Genomic DNA, 21,701 nt, shown 5'->3' with positions numbered 1-21,701 from the left:
TGAGAGTTCTGTTCAATTAAAAAAATTATCATACAAAAGTAAACGTATTATCGTGTAATAAATCAGATTAGTGCCAACAGATCTTTAAAATCCTAAGAGCTTAGTAATTTAACTGAAAACAAACCATGACTCAGTGATATAGGCTTTAACAGAAGCACTTGGGATTGCAGGAAAAAATGTAAAGAACTATAAAAACTGTTTTTTCTTCTTTCAAATGTTAGTTCTGCTTTTTTAACCTCCAATGTGGAAAATCTATTTCAGCAATAGGAAACATTCCATATCACGACTGATCTATAGATCTATAATAATAATAATTCCAAACTATATATACACTCACATTTTCAGTTTGGCTGGCAATTACTGATAGACAATCAAACAACTGGTGCTAATCTTTTAATAATCTACATCATGCACTGTTACTGTCCTCCTACCTCCTATGCTTATAAATCAGGATTATAATTAAGAGTTGGCTTCCTATTTCAGTGGAACAGAAAGGTAGCATATTTATAGTATTTGAATCACAAAATTACCTTTGTTATCGATGAGAAACGTGTATGAGGCCAAAGAATCTTGGTAATAGGTGACATCCTCCAAGATATATGCAAGGTTAACATCCACGCCAACAATCCCTAGCAACAGGTTTCCGAAGTAACATGGTTTACTTACAGTCATTATCAGACCTTAGTATAAGAGGAATAACACAGTAAATTAGCAATAAACAAAGTCTCCACTTAATTAATAATACAGAACATAGAGCATGTGCTAAGTGAAAACTGGACCAGGTTTACCTCAATGACAAGAAGACCCTTCCATCCATCTAGCAAGGTTAATTTTCCAAGTCATACACTGCACCAGGATGGAGGGTTTTTTTTGCAAAAATAGATCCCAAGACTTAGAAATAAAATTTAAGACCAGGCCTGTAAGTGGGCATCTCTTCAGAACACACAATTTTAAGTATTTTACTGCAAATACATGTTTTTCTACTTTGTTCAAAATTTGCAAGTTAAGGCTTTATGGCATTTTTCTCCTTAGGACATACAAATATGGTTTCCCAGTAAAGTGCTTGATTCAAGAAGCACTGCCAGTGATAGACACCATATGCTGGCAGAGCCATTCCTAAGGCATGGCTAAGTGGGGCAACCATCCCAGGCCCCATGTTCTGGGGGGCCAACGGAGCCGGGTGGAGCCATGGGGGTGGCCTGGAATTGGCAGCTCAGCCCCGTGCTGCAGAAGCAGCACAGGAACTCCCCTTTGTTGGGGTACCACGGCCCCATGCACTATTAAGGGGGGCCCCCACACAAGCTGATTTGCCCCGGGTCCTGCACCCCCTTGGGTCAGTTCTATATGCTGGCAATATCTGCAGCACATAATCAAACAACAGCATTAAAGCTAACACAAGTTTTGACATCTCTCACTGACACCACTGTGCAGCTACATTTTATACCTGCTGCTGCTAGCATAAAACTGTAGATGCATTCCATAGGATACAAGCAGCTGATGGAAGATTGAGAAGGAGCAGTTGAACATGCATTTAGATATTCCTCCTGCTCACTAAATGAGTCACATAATTACATAGCCATAATTATATGCCTTAGACCACTGATAGGTATTAATATGAAGATGCAACAGGATCTAATTACAATCCCAACAACTGAGCCTCTTGCCATGCCACAGGTGAGTGGCAGAAGGCGCAATTTTAGGATGGAGGATGAGATCCAAATTGCACCATACTTGCCAGTGCAGGAGGAGCCCAGGATCATTATTTTTGTGTGCATGACAATCAGCTGATTTGTCAGCTGGCTCTGGGAATCCACAGGGCTGGTTCAAGCCCCTATATGGTCCTTGGAGCTGGCCAACAATCAACTGACAACTGGCCGACTGGGAATGCTCCATGGCTTGAGCCCCAGAATACTCCCAATCATCTTCTGATTGGGAGCACTCCAGGACCAGCCCCACCCTGGTGATAATGGACAGTAGGAACACCACGCAGGAAGTTATGGTCCTGCTTCTTTTAGTACAAAGAGGGATGGTTCATCTTTTCACCATCAGAAAGGCATTTTCCTCCTCCATTACGATGCCATAACAACACCTGTGGTCTTGTTAAAGGGCCAGCTCAGGCCATGAGCAAGTGCCTGATGGGCTTGCTGGAATGCAGAGGCACTGTGGCTATCATTTTAGCCCCAAAATCTAATCCTTAAACTTAGTGCAGTTTCCTACACAAATTCAAATTACGGAGGTGTCCACAAAAGAATTTTCGTCTTGCAAGTACAGCCTAAATTCATTCCATGTCACACTACACATACTCCATAACAGATGTTAAAATTTTACATGTGATCCCTGCACAAAGGGATTCACTTTGCAGTTGCCTTAAGGGCAGACCTAAAAACACCTGCTTGTAAGTCAGGTATAAATCCAACGTGGTCAAAGGTGGGGAAGATAACCTCTGTTTTACCCCAGTCTGTTTCAGGTTTTTCTAAGCACTCACCATCTCCCATTTCATCTGAGAAGGGCAGACTGAAGACAGCTTCATCAATCATTCGGTTGGGGAGGTTAGTGTAAAATCGACCAACTGTGGTTTCCAGGTTACTCAGCTGGTTTAAGACCATCATGCTCCCCTTGATCACAGGCAAGGCAATTCGATCAGGCACTCCATACTTCACAGAGTTCTGCTCTGCCAGATCTCGGAGAAATGCCAGTTCTTTTAAACCGGTCACTCCCTCTGAAAGAGATATGCTGCATCCGTTATGGAGAAGAAAGGAATTAACTTATTTTCAATTGAGGCTCCCACCTTATTACAAATTAGCACACACTACAAAATACAGCAAAACTGGAGTTCATCATGTTGCAGTGTTGGTTTGATTTGCAAGTAGTTTTATCATCTCCCAAATGGGAAATATTCTTACATGTGGGGAATAGCCTATGGAATCCAAGGGCCAAAACTCATTAATAATTCCCCAGACAGAAAAGCATGCTTAATTGGATTTAATAAGCCTGCAATACTCAAGAAGAGGACTTTCATCCTTCCTTAATGCAGCAAAAATTTCTTACCATTCATAAGTGCATAAGTGAGAATCATTACTGAGTTATTGAGGAAACTATTTTCTTCATTGATGACACGCAGAGTAGCCTTTTTATCATCCTCTGAGGAATCTTTTGAAGTAATCCCAGCCGAGAGGTAAATTATGACCATATCTGTATCTAAGCAGGAACACACATGACAAAGTACATTAGATCGTGATTTACTCAAGACAGTAACGCTGTAAAAACCCTTATGCAAGTAAAAATGATGAATGCTATCAACAGCTTTATTTCAAGAGTTGCAAGCATCTGCACTGGCTAAAAAACACCCATTTTGTGGTACCTTTTAGCAGCTATTCCATACTTCCAAGTCACAACATTTTAACTACAAATTTGAAGCTCTCATTAGTTTTCCAGTGTGGGCAGTCAAAGGCTGGGCCCTACTCACAATGAGTTGGTCAGAACCTGAACATGAAGCCTTTATTCTCAACCCTCTCGTGTACCTGTGCTAGAGCAGTCGAAGTTTAGCCTATGGCTTAAAACACTATAGCTTGCTCTCTCTTTTTTTTTTTTTTAACTTGCTAGCAAGGGTAGTGAGAGAGTCTTAAGCTTGCATGAGGGTTCTGTGCCACAGCTTAAGCTTTACAATTTTCTACAGGCAGTTCTCTCATACAATGCTTTCTTTCCTACACTAGCAATGAGGGAGGAGATATTTTACCTCTGTAAAAGCCCTGAATTCTCTTCCAGTGTCCAGGCTCTAAATTTTCTCCAGCTGTGCACCTTGCTGTGTACTACTTATCTACTAAGAACTTCCTGCCATCCAGACATCAGGGGATTTCAGTGGCAGAGATGTATATATATAATTTGCAAAGTACCCTGCAAGCCTCTGGGATGAAGGATACCATGTGAATATAAAGTAATTACTGATTCTGGTTGGCACCACTACAGCAAGCAGTGACAGAGGGCTGGGAAATACAGAAGTATTAACCTTTTCAACAAAACTCTCATCTCGCACACTAGGAGTGTCTCTATAATTTCTTCCATTATGAATTTATTTTTCTGAGTGTGAATGGCTTCTCTTGACATACCCACAAGTCCTGTCAGGGGCATATCAGGAGAAGCCAACTAGAAAGCTGTTTACAAGAAAACAGCAGCACATTATACATCCTCTTCACAAACTGCTGTGCCTCAGCCCTGCAAGTTCTGAGGTTTGCTACCCACACACATAATTTTACAATTCTGTCATTTTTATATAAAGAGTCTTAAAATGAAAGTGTGCGTGCACTGAACTTAAAGCTTAAATTTTTCCATCGCCTTAACAGAGCAGCGTTTCGGGTCACGACCCAAAAGTGAGTCGCACGAATGTATCAAAAGGGTCATCAACAAACTGAAAGTGGCTTTTCCCTTGCAGGCTGGCAGAGTTCCAGCCTGTGGGGGGCTGCTTGGAGCCCCCTCATGCCCCACGCACTGTCCCCCCTCCCTCCAGTGCCCCACACATAAGAGGGCTGGGGCCTGGGGGACAGCAGTTGGCAGTGAGTGACACTGGGTCAGGACTGGTCACTGATGTTTACAAATGGGTCCTGGTACAAAAAAAGGTTGAGAACTGCTGTTCTAAAGGAAAGCAAGTGCACTGAACTTGAAACTTCAAGTAATGGGCCCTTATGTGTCTGTGCTCCAAAAGCCAACAACAAAAGTTGCATGAAAGTGAAATAAAAATGCAGTTTCACATTGCAGTGGGGTATGCAAGTGTATTCTATTCCTAACGTGCAAAGAATGCTAAGCATGAAATAGGTACTAGGATGCAGTAAAAATATATGGCCAATAATCTTCGAATAAGTACTGATGCCTAAGTCTTATACCAGCCAACTTCAGCTGCATTAGATTTATTACAAGTAGGGGTACACTGGTAAAGATTTTTTGGGCTGATATTGATGGCCAATTATTGACCAGCCAATTGCTGATATTCAGCCCTGCAGCTTGGAGAGTAAAGTCTGACTGGTAAATCTGTGGAAGGGGCATGGGGGGACAGATCGAGGCCCCCATGCTGAGGGAGGGAGTGGGGCTGGGGCAGGGCATATGCTGCCCAACCGTGGTGAGGCAGGGCACAGGATGGAGCTGCGGGCAGCTCATTTGGGGCAAGGGGGGAAAGGGAGGTTTTCCACCACTGTGTGCACCCTGGAGGAGGTATGGGGGCACATACCCCCCAGATCTGTGTGTGGGCCCACTGTGCATTCGGGGCTGGGGTTGTGCCAGGCTGGGTGGGGTGGGTGGTGGTGACAGTGTTGGGAGGGGAGCTACAGCCACCTGAAAATTCACTGTAACCCCCCTTCCAGAGCCACCACTACCTGCTCCAAGAACAGCCCGGGCACAGTCTCCTGCTGGGAAGAGGTTGGCACAGGTGCAACCCCAGCCTCAAGCACACAGCCTGCCCTCATTCTGTGCACAGATTTGGGGCACACATGCCCCCCCATACCTCCACCAGGGATGTGCACAGCAGTGAGAGCTACCCCCTTGCCCCAACCCCCAGATAAGCCACCCACAGCTGTCCCACACCCCACCCCATCATGACTGGGCAGCACCTGTCTCTACCCCTGCCCCAGCCCCACTCCCTCCCTCACCATGAAGGCCTCATTCTGCCTCCCCCAAGTCCCTTCCCCACCACAGACTTATCAGCCAGATGCTGCTCTCCAAGCTGCTGGGCTGCACTCCTGACCGCGCATGTATGCTGCAGCTGCAAGCATGCACACTGCATTTCTCAGCAACATTATCGGCCAGATCAGCCAAAAAAAGCCAACTGCTGATAATGTTAATTTTCTTTTTTATTGGTGCTGATATGACATGGTACCTCTAATTATGAGGCCACTACCCTCTCAACAGTGTGCCAGAAGAAGCTGAAGACCTGCTTTTGACAACACCCTATGTTTGAATGAACAAAACAAAGATAGGAGCTATTGTATACGTTAGGTCTGTAGTTCAAAAGTCAACAAAGCTCAGAGTAGTAAAAGTGTAGATCCCTCTTTTCACAAATCTAAAAGAATATAATGTGTCACCTACTTCTGTTCTTGTATTTTGGGTGTGTTTGCTAGTCCAACCGTAGTGTGTAGTTATTTATTTCTTTTTTTTAAATTAAAAAAGTAAGAATTTGGGATAGTGTTTCACACAGCTTAATTCAAGCAGGTTCTCTCTGATGAGTAAAAATTCAGTTAGGACACCATCATATTTGATATTCTATCAATTGCAGTTACCATGAATAATTTTGATGAGGGATATTGATCACTTCCAAAGGAACTGGGATAACTGGAGTACGTGCATGTATGAATGTGTATTTCACTTATCAGTCAATGAAATGGTTGTGCTAATGATTACCATGAGAATGGGTCCCCTTCTGAGGAATAATTCAGAGATCTGATTACCATAATTAAATAATACAGTTAACAAGGAAGAACAGTGAGCTGGACAAGTAAATGAAAATATAATGAACAATTTTCAGCAGCCACTAATGTATGGATTTCAAATCCGACACATGCTTTTTAATTAAAAATTACATAATATTTTTAAGTTCAAGATACCAGAGTCCCCTGGTCTCTGTCAGAGCAAACAATTCAGATAAAAAAGAAATATGCAAGCTCAAGAAATAATAAAAAGGACTGTACAATAACAGACTTACTTCCTTGGAGTTTTGTGCCATTGTTTGTGTTTCGTATCAACTGAAATGCCTTTTGAAATCCTACCGCATGCTGGGTAGGGCTGTCAGATGACTTTATATTGCTAACGAAGGTGGACATCTTCCTTTTTGTCTCACTAGTGGCAGGAGACAGAAATGACTTATAGCACTGATCCAGTGAGCAGGTTCTTACTGCGTCTGCCACGGTTAACACAGAGATCTTAAAAGAAAAGAAACTATATTGGATTACCTTGCCATTTATAATTCTTTACGTACCAATATACCGCACAAAATGATAAGCCAACAGAAGAGTTTCTGTGGATTTAAAATTCAGTTGTTAAAAAAATAAATGCTAGAGGCATAATAAATCCATCAAATTTGAAAAGGATTAGACTTATGGTGAGCAAGGAAAAAAAAGGTCTTTGGTCTTTGTTTCTCAGATGAAGTCAGCTTCATTCAGCTCACACATAAGAGCTACCGCACTGTCTGAGGCAGAAAATTTAAGCAAGCTCTGGATATCTCGACATAAAATCTGCAGAGAGCATTTTTAACCAAACTCTGCTGCTTACAGAAAAATGGAGTGCTTGAGGAAGATGATAAAACTAGGAAATTTAATGGGCAAAGCACTGTTTTTTTAAAATGTTTTTGACAATGAGCCAAATCCATCACTACCGTTTATTCTATAAATGAATTAAGGCATCTAGTAGTAATACTTGCACAATTAAATGTATCCAGGAGATATAGTCTATTAAATGCATGGCATGCTTTAATCTAAGCTTTGATTGATGATGAAATAGTGACAGAATAAAGACACTGCTATACACACTACTGTGAAAGCAGCACTGGTGAAACAGATTGTAAAACCATTAAAAGATAATACGGTAATAAAATTGTTGTTTTAACTTAGAATAAACATTTTCTCTACAAGTATACCCAGATTTAGCAATATTACTTAAAACATAGGCTTAATTTTAAGGACACGTTCAAGTGTTTTACTAAATAGGAATCACAGAACATTTTATAGAACATTTTGAAATTAGTTACATGTGTAACACTTCACTAAGAAAGTAATATTATTCCCACACTACAGATTATAAGAGTAAGTCAGCAGCTCTCAAATTATTTATACTGGGATCCTCTTTCAAAAAAAGTACTTCATAATCCCACTGCTTTACAATTATCTGCCGTTAATACAGCAGTGGGAAGGATTCAAGATACTGCTGAAAGGGTCTAGTAACACTGCTTGTGGCTGCAAGCTCTAGTTTCAGAAATATTTAGTTAAGTGATTTCACTAAGGTCATGAAGAGGCAGAAATACAATTCCAAACCCCTGAAACCCAGTCCTAACCTTCAACCTTCCTGTTCTTCTGTTCAGGATTTCTGGAAGCCTTGTAAAATTTAATTAGGTTTTACAGCATCTCTGCAAGGCAGTGAAGTAGATTTCCTCCATTTTACTAACTATAAAATGGGCTCAGAGGATATGGGATCAAAAGGAACTTCCTGAGGCCCCACAGGTTGTCATTGGTGGTCACGGTCCCTAGACAAATCTCCTAAATTCTGGCCCCACAGTAAAGCTTCTGCATCACTATATGCCCCATTAGAAAAAAGTTTTCTAAGGGCACCCCAAAAGGTTGACATCTAAGCAGGGGTATATAAGCAGGGATTCAGGTTTTCCATTTCCCATGGAAAAACAGAGTAAAATGCCGATTCCTCCCTTACCAAAGTAAAACTCAGATCTGTGAATTTCGCAGTTTCGCAACAAGCCCCCCACAGGCTGGCAGAGTTCCAGCCTGCAGGGGGCTGGGAGGGTCAGGCACGGGGCACCAGGTACACGTATATGCACATGGCCCCAGGCAGCTCCCGCAAGTAAGTTGGGGGGGGGGGGGGGGGGGGGCGGCAGGATTGAGGATTGGGAGGGGAGGAAGGGAGCTGGTTAGGGCAGGGCTGGGGCTAGGCCTACTGCCCAGCCTGGCGGTGTATGGAGCTTGGGGCCCAGGGCCACAATGTGCAGCCACAGGACCCCAGCAGGGAGCAGGATGGGGCCGTAGGTGGGGACAGCTCCCTGCCACTGCGTGCACTCCTAGGGGACAGGGAGGATCTGTGCCCCCCAGATCTGTGTGTGGGTCAGAGGCAGGCTGCCTGTTGCAGGCTCAGGCTCCTGCCCTGCGGTACTCCCCTGGGGCCTCCACAGCTTGGCAGGCAGGACCCAGCACTTCAGGGCAGAGTGGAGCCACATAGAAAGCTACTTGCCGCTGCGAGCTTTGCACTGCCCTGGTGACATGTCCCCTGCATGCATGGCACCAGCGGGGGCGGCAGTGTGAAGTTGTGAATCTCACTGGTTCCACGCAGGCAGGGGACACATCGCTAGGCCAGCACAGAGCTCGCAGAGGAAAACAGCTTTCCTGTGCAGCCCCCGCTGTTCCCTAAGCTCCAGGTCACACCTGCTGGACGGCAGAGGCCCTGGGGGAGGGTAGCAGGGTGGGAGTCCAAACTCCACAAATGGATATGAGGATTATGGATCCCCCTGTCCCCACCAGGAGTACGCACAGCAGCAGGAAGTCGCCCCCCGCCCAAGCCAGCAGCAGGCAGGCAGAAGGGCAGGGAGCCGGGCTCCACTCCGCTGCAGCAGCCACTGCCTCCTGCCAGGGGCAAAGAGATGTGAACCCAGGTCTCTGACCCTACAGCCCTGGTAGCTGGGGGCCTCTCTTTAGCAGGGCTGGGGGTGCAGGGGCTGTGAGAGAGGGAGTGAGGGGCACAAGCAGGGTTGGGAGGGCTGTAGGAGGCCTTTCATTTTAAATCACAGATTTTGGAGTTTTTATCAGCGAATTTGTGATTTCTTGTCGGGGAAAACCAGGATCCCTACATATGAGTAATTCAGAAATATGTTTATTTTAGACAAATGCAAAAATGAGAAGGTAAGCACAAAACTGAAGTTGGTTAAAACACAGAAACACATACTCATCACTTAAGAGTAATTTTACCTTATCGTGTTCATCTATAGAACTCAGAATCACTTGAGCAGCATCCTTGGCAATCTGAAGCTGTGTCTCTGTGACTGAGGCCCCATGGTCCACAATGACAACTATGTGCTTAGACTGGGGTCTGACCGTAGAGACATAGACAGGCCTGAAATGGCAAACACCTATTAGGCACCATAAAAATCACTCCTCTTTTAATTTCCTCAGCAGTTTAATACTGAGAATATCTAAGGGGACTGAAAGTGAGTGGGTAGTAGTTGCCTGGCTTCACAAAACACTCAAGCACTAACACAGTGAATTTATGAATAGGATAGCAGGTTTGAAAAGGGCAATACTGTTACGACGTTCAGAAACAGAGTGAGCAAGCCCCTTCCCCAAAGAGTTTACAAATAATACTTAAAATCCTGCAAGCATTTACTCTCACATTTTTCTCTTGCAGGGAAGTATTTCCATTAAAGTCAATAGGCACAGTCATCTGAATAAAATTAAACACATTGAATAAGGGTTAGGAGGGTTGGTGCCTTAATTTGGATGCGATACAAGACAGCAAAGAAAGTGACAGAGGAAGAACAAGGTTGCAATAATATCACACAGCGACTGTTGACGCATGCACTTCCTGAACATTTGCAGCTTGCAATTTAATTTTTATTAATTTTTAAATTTTGTTAATTCCCATTGGTATGGCTTAAACAACTGCTATAGCATAACCCACTCACAGAAGTTCCTAGAAATTGTAGAATAAGCCTTGCTGCCAACGCAGTGCCTAGAATATTTAGATCAAATGCTAAAGATTATGCACCTGAATATACCAGAGGGGCACCCAACTTAAAAAAAGAAAGGCTTGATCTTTAGAGAAACTGAGCACTCGCAACTCTCGTGGACTCTAATGGGATCTGTGGGTGCTCAGTACCTCTAACTAGAATGCTTCACTGTACATAAAATTGCTTGAGTTCAGAACCCGACTTGGAACATTTGGTTTTAGCTATCATCAGAAATCATTTGTAGGCAGCGAGTAACCCATGTTACGGAAGCATCATTAGTGGCAGTGTTTAGGGTTATTGTGTATACCTGTCATAGCAAACAAAGATCCTGAAAACAATGAGTAAGAGTGACAAGATGCAACTGCCTCATGATGAGCATCCAACACAAAGAATCTTATCCATAGGGAGAGGTAAGTGCAACACTGGGTATTTGCTAGTTACATGACAAGTAAAAACCCATGGAAGCTGTGTATAATTGCATTAGCACAGTAGGTTTGGTTTATCATTGTGAGACAAAGAATCCTGCCAAGACAGGCTTTTCTATTAATGTAATGGAATGTATTTCACACAGGTCATGCTCCACAAGTCCTTCTTATGTGTGCATTTTAAAACTGAATTGTCAAATATTGTCTAAGCCTGGTAAAGACATTTTGCGTTTCCATGTGTATATTAGTCAACATCAAAATGTGCTTCTCAGCAAAGCAGTGTTCAGAGGTAGTTCAATACTGAGAGGTATGCCCAAAAAATTTAATAAGCTGTCTTTCAAGGTTTTGAAGCTGGAACAAATTAGAAGGATCTTCGGTAAGTCAAAATCAACAGAATCCTGGCTCCTGTTTAGCTGAGACACAAAACTATTACAGTCTGAGCAGAAGTTATTGGACCTATATTTTATTTAAATAGTCCTACACAAAAGTCTAGTAGGGGTTGAAGAAATGGAGACGATTTTACACAAGAAATTGAAAGCAAAACAATTTGCAAAGATCAGTTCTTAACTGTAAAACACCCAGAAGCTTTACACTGGAATTAATACCTGCACTTAAAGAGTACATGTGATCCTCAAAGTACTTGAACACTAACTAATTAATCTACCTAATATGCCCTAGGAGGTAATTACTGGACAAAAAAAAAATCTAATTTATACACAGAAAAGCCGAGGCAGAGATTAAGTGATCTGCATATCACAAAGGGATTTAGTGTCAGCATGGGGATTAGAGTCCTTTAACACACCTTTTTAAAACTGCAGAACGTTTAAATCGCACCCAGACTCTGATGAGCATAATAACATGGGCATAATACACCTACATAAATTAAGTTGCTCAATGTTGACAAGTAACCGAAAAACATTTTTCAAACTCTATGCCTGTGGACTACATGAAATACAGCTGAATGAATGACGTTGTCCTCCTCCAAGAGATTTACCGTCTAGCAGGGTTAGCTAATACAGAAGTAGAAGCAGTCAGACCACTGGATTTTCTCAAAAGATGTCACCAGCCGGTGATGCCTCTCCTTATACAAAGCCAGCAAGAAAAGTTGAACTATATAGGTACTTACATATGCAACCTATATATTAATTAAAACATAAAATTATTAGTAATGGTAGGTCTACACTGTAGCACAAGTCAAGATATGCAAGTTAGCTTTAAACTATTTTCCTTGGGTACTAATTACTATGGTGTTACAGCAGCTTGGAGCAAAATCCAAGCTAGACACTTAAGCATTTGCTTGGCTTCTCAGATGCATTTTATAATAGCTGAGTAGTTTAATCCTAGCTTAGGTAAATCTACATGAGCTACAGCCAGATCTTTCACTACTGTGCAGGCATACTCCTAGGAAATTATGGTCCCCACTCAGGCAAAACTTCCCATTGCTATGAGTGGGGATTTTTTTTCCAAGTATGAATCATAAAATCATAGGGCTGGAAGGGACCTCAAAGGATCATCAGGTCCAGCCCCCTGCATAAGCAGGAAACACACATGGGGTCAGACAACCCCAGCCAGGTGACCGTCTAGTCTTCTCTTGAAGACCTCTAGGATAGATGATTGCACCACCTCTGTGGGGAGCTTGTTCCATAGTCTAGACACCCTAGTTGTAAAGAAGTTTTTCCTAATGTTCAGCCTGAGACTATCTTCCAGGAGTTTGTGGCCATTGGTTCTAGTTTTCCCACAAGGCACCCTGGTGAACAGTTGTTCACTGAGCCCCTGATGTATGCCTCTGATATAGTGGTAAGCCACAATAAGGTCCCTTCTCAGTGTACTTTTCTTTAGGCTTTAGAGTCCAAGATCCACCAGCCTCTCCTCGTATGGCTGGCCATGAAAATCCCTGATCATACAGGTGGCCCTTCTCTGGACCCTCTCGAGCTTTAGCACATCCTTGCTGAAGTGTGGTGCCCAGAACTGGATGCAATACTTCAGCTGCAGCCACACCAATGTTGAGTAAAGTGGCAAAATCACTTCTTTGGATTTACCGGAGATGCATTGACTGATGCATGCCAGAGTTTTATTAGCCCTAGCTAACACTGGACCTCTGGGTCCTCTCAGTTTTCCAACCATCTACTAAGTTTTATCAGCTTGAAACCAGCATTACTAAAGTTTCCTAGTTATTAATGTCTCGTAGGTGAGAATGCCTGTGTGTGATTTCATTTTATCTTAAAATTCTTCCAACTGAAATTTCTACCAAAATTTTGATTAACCTCAAAAACCAGAAGTCCTAAAGATCTTTTTATAAACATCTTTGCTTAGCTAAACAAATGCTAGATTGGGAACAGCACTTTAGGGTTATCCTTTTAGTTTTCCGACTATCAAAACACAGAAAGAGAAAAACCATACCTGCTGCGGTGCTCATAGCTGCCTTTACACTGGAACTTGTGTGCAGGAAAAACAGTGAAAATACCTTCTTCTGAACTAAAATACTGCCACTTAATTCCAGGGTTAGATTTCAGGTTGTCAGCAAGAACTACAGAACAAAAAGAAAAATGAATGGGATTACAAAGAATAGGCAATACAGGGTATACCTGGCTTATTCAAAAAACCATATTTGGTTGCACCATAACAAGATTCAATGTTAGCAAGAATATAAAGAAGCATATTAGGAAGTTAATAATTTTTTCTGTGTCCCGGTAATACATTCTTCAACTGAGAATTTGACTTTCATCCGGGAAAATTACCCCACAACTACTACAGAGGGGTTTCTTGCATCTCCTTGAAGATGCCTTTGGTGCTGGCCACCATTAGAGACAGGATACTGGTCCAGAGTCAGACTTGAGTCTAATCTAGCAGACCAATTCCTAGGTTCCTGGACAGGATTAGTAGTCTGGAAATCACATGCACAGAAGATTCAAATTCTTGGCTATGCATTCTCCAACTCATAGCAAATGTTCAAGTTCCTTATTTCAGATTTATACACCATTTTAGGAGAGTTTCAAAGTGATCTGGAGCACAAATTCTGATGACTTTTCCACTCCTCAGCTCCTTAGGCACTTTTAAATATCTTCCCTTTAGTCAATTTGCAACTTAATAGCTATGCAGTACTAGAGGCTAGACTATACATGAGCAACTAGTAGATGTGGGAAATCTTATACAATATACCACTAGAAATAAAGCAAAGTCCCGAGGTGCAGGGGAAACCTCAACTGTATGATGTTTTGGTGACAAAAAAGACACCCAATTAGAATTTTCTTGTTATTAGAGAAATTCTTATCATCATATATGCTCCTGATTTAAGTAATAAAATCCAGGCCATTCAACTTAGTTATGTCCTTAGTGACCTTTCAACATTTTTTCTGTAGAGAAAAACAGTTTTTCTTGCCCATTGTTTCACTGCCATGAACTCCTGACTCTAATATACAATGGATTGACATAACAGACTATAACAGTGCCTCTGGCCTACATGGACATTTCCTTGATACCTGCACATTCACACACAATTAAGAAATTGTTCTTTGATTCATTGTGTCAACACAGCTTTACCTAGAGAAGGTCATGCAGATGTAAAGTATTCTGTTTTTTCTCCACTCAAAACCTGCTTTAAAGTTATCCTTTCCAAACATCCCAAATATTAGGGTAATACCTTCAGCAAGAAACCAGCTGGAGGGTGAGCCCTAACAGCGAAGAAGGAGGTTCAAGTCTACTATTTATATAAGTTTACACGCATTACTTACGCAGTGCGTTCTACTCTTTTAGAAAAGATTGTACTCAGTGGCCACTCACAAACATGCTGTAGCGTTCTTTACACCAATATAGTTTCAATAAGTAGCTAACAGACAGTCCTTGATGATACTACAACCTGATGTATGTACTCTTATAATTTATTTTATATTTTGTAGGTCCAAAAAATTTATTATATATGCATACATATACACATATAAAGGCAAATGTGGTTCTTCTCTTTTTTATCAGCTTAAACATACCTGGACCTATGAAAATACCTGAAAGGGTGCAAGGAAGCTTTCTAGATCCCTCTTCTGAAATCTCCTTTGTGCAGGAGATGGATATTAGTGGTGGCCTATGTACTCTGCTGACCATAAGGATCGCTGCAAGTTTCCAGCTATTACAATGCTATGAGGAACAGACTTGTAGCTTTGCAGCCCTGGCCTCCCAGCAAAGACAGCAAGTTGCCAAGGGAAAACAAGTCATACCTTGTCAAACAGCAATGCAGTGACTTTCCTCCCAACATACTATGGTGCCAGAACCTCCTACCCTGGCTTCTGGTTTTACCACTACTGTGAGCTTTGACATTTGTGTTCTCAATTTAATTTTTCAAATATAGGGCCTTGTTTTTGCTTCAAATCATAATATTGATGATAATAATTGTACTCATCACCTTTATAGCCTCTTTTATTAAAAGTCCTCACAAAGCTCTCTGGTACATGGCCATTCTGCTCATTTTACAGATAAAAAGTGAGGAATGCAGCCCCTAGATGACTCATCCAAGTCCACTCCAAGAGTCAGCATTAGAGCCTTTTGGGGACTCGATCACCAACCCTACTCCAGTTCCTCAATAAAGTCCACTCATTCCCTAGCCTGCAATCACCACTTCGTTAGGACAGACAGGACTTCAACAAAGTTTCCATTTATGAAGGGAGATTTAAGCTTTAAACTGAAATTTAATCCTGGAAAAGAAACAGCTGCTAGACACTACAGAAAAAGTCATCATGAGACCTGTATGTAACATACACATTTACTTATAATAAATGCCATTAGCGAAACAGCTTTGGCTCAGTGAGAAACGCATATAATCTAGGCAGCCCATGATAGGACTGTTTATAGAAATAAACCATACAGTCATGGGTATTTAATGTTTGATACTAAATTAACATTACTGGGCAGAAAGGACAGGAATCTGCACTTAGTGCACTGAATTCAGGCACTAGATTTAGATTCTCAAGTTCTCGCTACCTGCAGCAGAACACAGTAAAACCAGGAACTCGAAAGAAATGTAACCCCGAGACAGACAGAGAAGGTTTGGCTTTTGTGCTTTCTAGTCACGTTGAGTTTTCCTGGCTGACAGGTAGTATGTGCACCTCCACTGTTAACAAAGGGACTGACACACAATGAAGGAAGTGACAGACATGAAGCACAATTGCTAGGTTTCTTCTACCGATGACATCAGACAACTGCAGGCCTGTTGACTCTCGAGGGAAGAGGAAACCCACTAAACTTACAGGCGAGGGAGGGACCAGTCACTTGCTGGCACCAGTCTCAGACTCCCTGATGGTCAGGGCACCGCCAGGATTCAATTCTACTTGGGTCAAACTGTCAGCTCCACTTGCCATAAATTGAAAAAAAACCCAAACCTTCCCTTGGCATTTTGCGCAAATGAAGGAACTATTTCAGCCTAATATGCCTATTATATAAAAATATAATATAATATAATGCATTATATGCAATGTACATGTGTCTACTATGAATATGAAATGCATTATATATAGTATACAGAAAATACAACACAGACTTCTCTGCCTGTGTCCTCTGATTATTACATTTGAAAGAATTTTTCTTTTCTTTTTTTTGGGGGGGGGGGAGGGGAAACTGATTTACCTTTACCATTTATAGAGAATTTACTTTTTGCACTTCCCTCAGGATGGACATTGGAAACAAACTATTCAGGCTCATATTCTGGTTTTCCTCCATTATCAGAATACTGCACTATGTGGGTTGGAATCACTGCAGGGGACTATTTCAAGTGTCAACCAGATGTTGTCCTTCAAATACCTGAGTGGAACATGGTTACTTTAAGTACACCATCCTTAACAACTTAGCACTGTCTTGAGTTTCCCAGACAGGGCTGAGACTATATGGCTCCCCTTCGCTGGTCATCTCATGCAGTTATCCCATGCAGCCATTCATTTTTATCATTATATCATCATCATTATTATTACTAATGATCATCAGCTACATGTCAGTAATGCCTAGAGGCCCCAACCAAAACCAAGGATCTATTGTGCTGGACACTAGAGATATATAGCAAAAGACTACTATTGCTCTGAAGAGATTAGAGTCTAAATGGACAATACAGAACAAGGGCTGGAGAGAAAACAAAGAGAGGTAATGCAGGTTGCTCAGTTTCCAATTAGGGCGACGGCAGAACTGGGAATAGAACTCGGGTCTCCTGCCTCCAGGTTCAGAGCCACCCCCTTTCCCATCCCCACAGTCTCCAGCTCCTCCAAACAGTGATTTATCTTCCACATAGTATTCATTTTCCTCCTGCATTACACTTGAATTTGGCCTTCCTTCTCTCTGCTTCTTCCAGAAGCTGAGCTCAGCTTGGATGCTCAGGATGATTGCCCCAAACGTAAAATCAATCATCACTGCTCAGGGACTCCACATTGTCAAGGGAAGAGGGTCACAATACTGAAATTCACTTGCCATGAAAAATCAACAAAACTTCTGGATGCTGCTTCTTCACTTCAAGTTACCCAAGGATTAGACAGACTGGAGACAGGGATTGTTTTTTTACACCCTGACATGATGCCAGTTTAGTGGCATTGTGGTAAATGTGCCACAACTTAAAAGAAAAAATTACCAGTTGACAATGTTCTGATAGCATGGAAGGCAAGGCATCAATTTTCCTTAACCTTTGTGTAAGGCACTTCCGCTGTGATGAGAGCAGTTTCTGAGAAGAAGGAATCCTAAGTAATCTGAAATATGACAGCATGGCCACACTTCTAAAAGACAAGTTTCATGACATTTGACATTGTTGTTTAAGTTCTAGTTTCTGGGTCATGCTATTGGGAGAGAATCTAGGTTTCCATTAAAACAAACAAAAAAAGAGAAACCCAGCAATAAAATCACCCCCAAACTACAGGGAGAATTTCTAGTGGCATTAGTTGCTGAGAAAAGTTTAAAAACATGAACTCTAAAGGCTCAAAAGCAAAAAGGCAAATGCAAACCCATCTTTTTCTGGGGGGAGGGTTACTTTAATGTAATCATTTTAAAAACAGAATTCTCTTTTTATGAAGCCTGACTCTCAATTTTTAAACACCCAAGATTGTCAGTACTGAAATTGTCTGGCAAAATCCTGGTTACATGAAGAGATGATATCATGCACGCACACAAACCAGCATAATGTTCTGTACCTGCTCTCTATATTAAAAGATAGGAAGTTACTCTTTCTCCTTTTTTGGCTCTTCCTCATTATTTCAAACTTGCAATTTATCATCAGCTTTCCTGCCTGGCAGCAGGCTTTTCAGTCACAGGTACGGACTTCCTGAGCGAGCTGCCTAGCTGTATCATTTAGTGCTTGCAGCTCAGAAAGTTAACAAAACCTCCAGCAAGCATTTTACTGTTTGCCTGTGGCACAGGTGTGGAATAACTGATGGTAGACCTGAGAAAGTGGTTTTTTACTTTTTTGGTATTGCAATGAAGTGAAAATATTATAGTTTATTTGAAAATATTACTGGCTCATCTGGGTGTACATGTCATACACAGAGCAAGAAGCTGTAAATGTTGGAGATTATAATTTGAATTTTTCCTGTGTCGGTTTGGGATTTTACAAATTTGGAAGGGAAGGGAGGGGGCAGGGATTTCAAGAGAGGGATTAAATTGGGAACTCTGCAAATGACACTACTAATCTCTTGTTCATATAAAAAGGATGAAACTTCACCAGAACAGAAACTAAGGGCACGTCCAGGCAAACCCGGCTGGGTGGTATGTGGCACCGCAAACACGTCTGCAGCGCCACATACCGCACAGTCATCTGTTCTCAGTGCTGCAAGAGGACGCTGCCCAGGAGTGCACTGCTCCAGTTTTCTTTCCCATGGTTGTTTTTTGACCCCTAAATAGAAAGTAAAAAAAAAAAAATTAAAAAAAAATGCAGAAACCACCCCCGCAGAGCAGTGCATACATGGGCAGTGTGCACAGCTGAAGAGCAGAGCCGGGCTGCCCAGAGCCTATGAAGCAGTATCGCTGCAGCTGCAGCCCCGGGAGGTCCCCAGGACCCCAGGTAAGGCTACTGGGGCCAGCCCAGCACTGGCCCCAGCCTCCCCCCTACCACCCCCTCCCCAATAACTTGCCATGTGCCAAAGTGCATGTGGTGCAGGCGTTTCTCAGGGACAAGTAGCTGTGGCGCAAGGTTTGGTTCCCCAGGGAACCAAACACCTGCGCTCGCCTAAACGTGGCCTAAAGGGTTTTAAAAACCTCTTTGAAAGTTATCAATGCAGAATCTGGGATTTAGCCACTCATTTAAAGCTGACAAAGCAACTCGAACAGCTTTATTCCCAGCTCCCCCTACCTACCCCATATTAAAAGTAAAATAAGCATACAGCATTTTAGAAAAAGTTTCTAGCTGCTGCATTGAAGTCATCCTCTTTGTTTTCCTAAGGAGTGTTTTTTTGGGTTTGTTTTTTTTTGTTTTTAAATATCACTTCTCTCCTGGGAAAACAAAAACATTCAGGTTCCTAATAAACCGATTGTTCTTAACCCTCAAACATATTATCAAACATATTATTTGCAGCCTCAATGTCCTCACTTGCTGTTCTTCCTTTTCAAAAAGTTCTGACAGTTTATTTCCTTCAGCTAGTGTGTTAGTTCAATGCTGCCTTCCCCAGGGGCTGCCAATTTTATCATAACCATTGCTTATTTTTCTATGACTACAGCACACAATCTGCTGTCAGATAAGCAAGGACTACTTCAGCTGAAAAAATAAAGTTACTTTTCCCCTTCCTTCAGGTGCACTCTTATTTTCCATCAGCTCAAGCTGAAAGAATCCCCTACAGAGACTCCCTACTTTCTTGTCATCTCCTGTGAATTCTAAGAGATACTCTTTTTATGAGTCTGCCTGTACTTTAGTATCCTTTTGCATCTCCAGCAAAACCCGTCTTAGGACAAGAGATACGAACACAGGAACATGACAAGACATACTGCAAGGTGACTTGCTTGCCAGCCTTCTACCTTAAGGACGCATTTTTCAAACTTATTTCAGTTCCAAAATTTCAAGCTAGCAGGAACTGGCAGGAGACTGAGCAATGCTTTTCTCTAGAAATATTATTTTGGGTGCCTCTGTAAACTTGGCCAAAACAGTGGCCTACAAAGAATTCCCCTCATTCAATATAAGATGCGTTTTGTCTTCCTTTTTTCATTTGTTGGTCAGGTACAGTTTTGCAAAGGACACTTTTAGTTCTTCTCTCTGCAGTATAAATAATATATAATCTATATGCATATGTCTAAAGTGACTGATTCCATATCCTATTAAATATGAAAACAAAACTGAAATGAACCATGCCACCAATGCCTGGACTTTGCTATCTACAGCCAAGATGTGGTAGAAGCATCACACTTAGGTTTTAGACACTAAGTGTGCAGGAATTTTTGGTACAATTCCTTAATCCTGCTCTAAACATCAAAAATGTTTAAAAGGACTAAAGCTGGCCTTCAATATGCTAGCTTTTAAAAATATAATGTGCTATTTTTCTGGTTCCAAGACGGCAAAACCCCTTGCTGAAAATAATACTTCTGGGGGCAAGGGGAGGGACGTCTGGTGGCAAAAGTCAGGGGTGGCTGACCTTAATTAGAGCAGCTCTGAGAGCTTCTCTAATTAAAAGTGGCACAGCACAGTGTCTTGTGTATCAGTGCCCCCACGCTTCATAATGCAGCAGGGCTGCTTTTTAACTAAAGCTCGTCGAACAGCACCTTCACTGCCATTTTAAAGCTCGGGGATGCTGATAGATGAGACATGGAGGCCAGCTGGATTATGCTAATCATTAGCAAACTCCAGCAGACTTAATTAATCGAGTCTGCTTTGACACACACTAATTATAGCATGCTGTAGCAGCATCCTGGCAAAACTACGAGTACCCCAGTTTGGGTTAAACTTATCCCCACAGCAAGGAGAATGGGCAAGGCATTCTACACTTATGCTGATGTAGAGTATAAGGGAGGCACATGTGAATGGTTGCAAAGAGGGCCGTTCTCCAAATTCTGTAAAGGAAATTCACTGTAATTCTGAACAGGCTCAGGCAGTGGTGTTGAACCTCTGGGCATATCATCCAGCCTTCCTATGAAAATTTGGCAAAAGGGGAGCAGCGGCAGCATTAGTTGCCATTCCCCTGCTTCCAAATTTCAGGACCCAGGGGGAGCCCCTAAGGCCTAATGATATGGTCCAGTGTGCTAGATCACAGTGGCACATGGCTGGGCCAGTGCACGGGGCCGTTCTATAACTAGATCCAAGTGTGTAGGGCTTGGCTGGCTCACAGCAAGATCTTAGCCATGGACTGACCCCATGGCTAAGGGGGAGTTGGATCCAGCCAACAGACCAACCCTGCATGTGGGATCTAGCCCATGGACCAACTCCGCACCACTCATCTGGTCTGTGGGCTAAGGCAAAAAGGTATTAGAGGGCTTGGGGAAGGCGAAGGTGGTGGAAGTTTCACTGGATCACTAGTTAGGTGTGCATGAGTCCAGCTTAAGGCTTTATATACTACTGGTGGTAGTTCCTGTGGTACACCTATCATGTGTAGCTGAAAGACCAGAGCTTTACCCTTTATTATTTTCAGGGGCAACGGTCAAAAGAAAAAAAGAAAGAAAAATATTTTCAGTGCTTTTTATTAATTTTACACTAAGCATTTGTAGAGAGAAAGAAAATTCAAGCCAACAGCTTTCTTTTTTTTTCCAACCACCAAAATGAAAGTGTGTAGGTTTGTTGTTGTAATTTTAGTAAAAAAATTTAAAACAACAACAAAAATGTTCATGGGATGTTTTTAAAAAATAACCAAGAATCCCATCTTCAGAATTTTTTTTACGAAATTTGCTTCCCATTTCTCACTCAGCTCTCTTGTCCAGCACTTACA

At 42.1% G+C, this 21,701-nt stretch overlaps 1 protein-coding gene across 4 annotated transcripts in view; it reads right to left on the bottom strand.

Annotated features, from left to right (window-relative positions):
- CACHD1 (cache domain containing 1) overlaps positions 1-21,701 on the bottom strand; it is a 176,989-nt gene that overhangs the window by 42,286 nt on the left and 113,002 nt on the right. For all 4 annotated transcript variants that reach the window (XM_090046918.1, XM_090046916.1, XM_090046917.1 and 1 more), the window contains 6 exons: positions 13,246-13,372; positions 9,663-9,807; positions 6,686-6,902; positions 3,049-3,198; positions 2,486-2,719; positions 531-680 (listed from right to left, as the gene is read on the bottom strand). In XM_090046918.1, coding sequence (XP_089903044.1) covers positions 531-680; positions 2,486-2,719; positions 3,049-3,198; positions 6,686-6,902; positions 9,663-9,807; positions 13,246-13,372 — 1,023 coding nt within the window. The remainder of the gene's footprint in view (positions 1-530; positions 681-2,485; positions 2,720-3,048; positions 3,199-6,685; positions 6,903-9,662; positions 9,808-13,245; positions 13,373-21,701) is intronic.

This window comes from Crocodylus siamensis, chromosome 5, assembly GCF_052110815.1.
Source record: "Crocodylus siamensis isolate JL-2025a chromosome 5, ASM5211081v1, whole genome shotgun sequence".
NCBI lineage: Eukaryota > Metazoa > Chordata > Crocodylia > Crocodylidae > Crocodylus > Crocodylus siamensis.
This window is presented reverse-complemented; position numbering and strand designations above follow the sequence as displayed.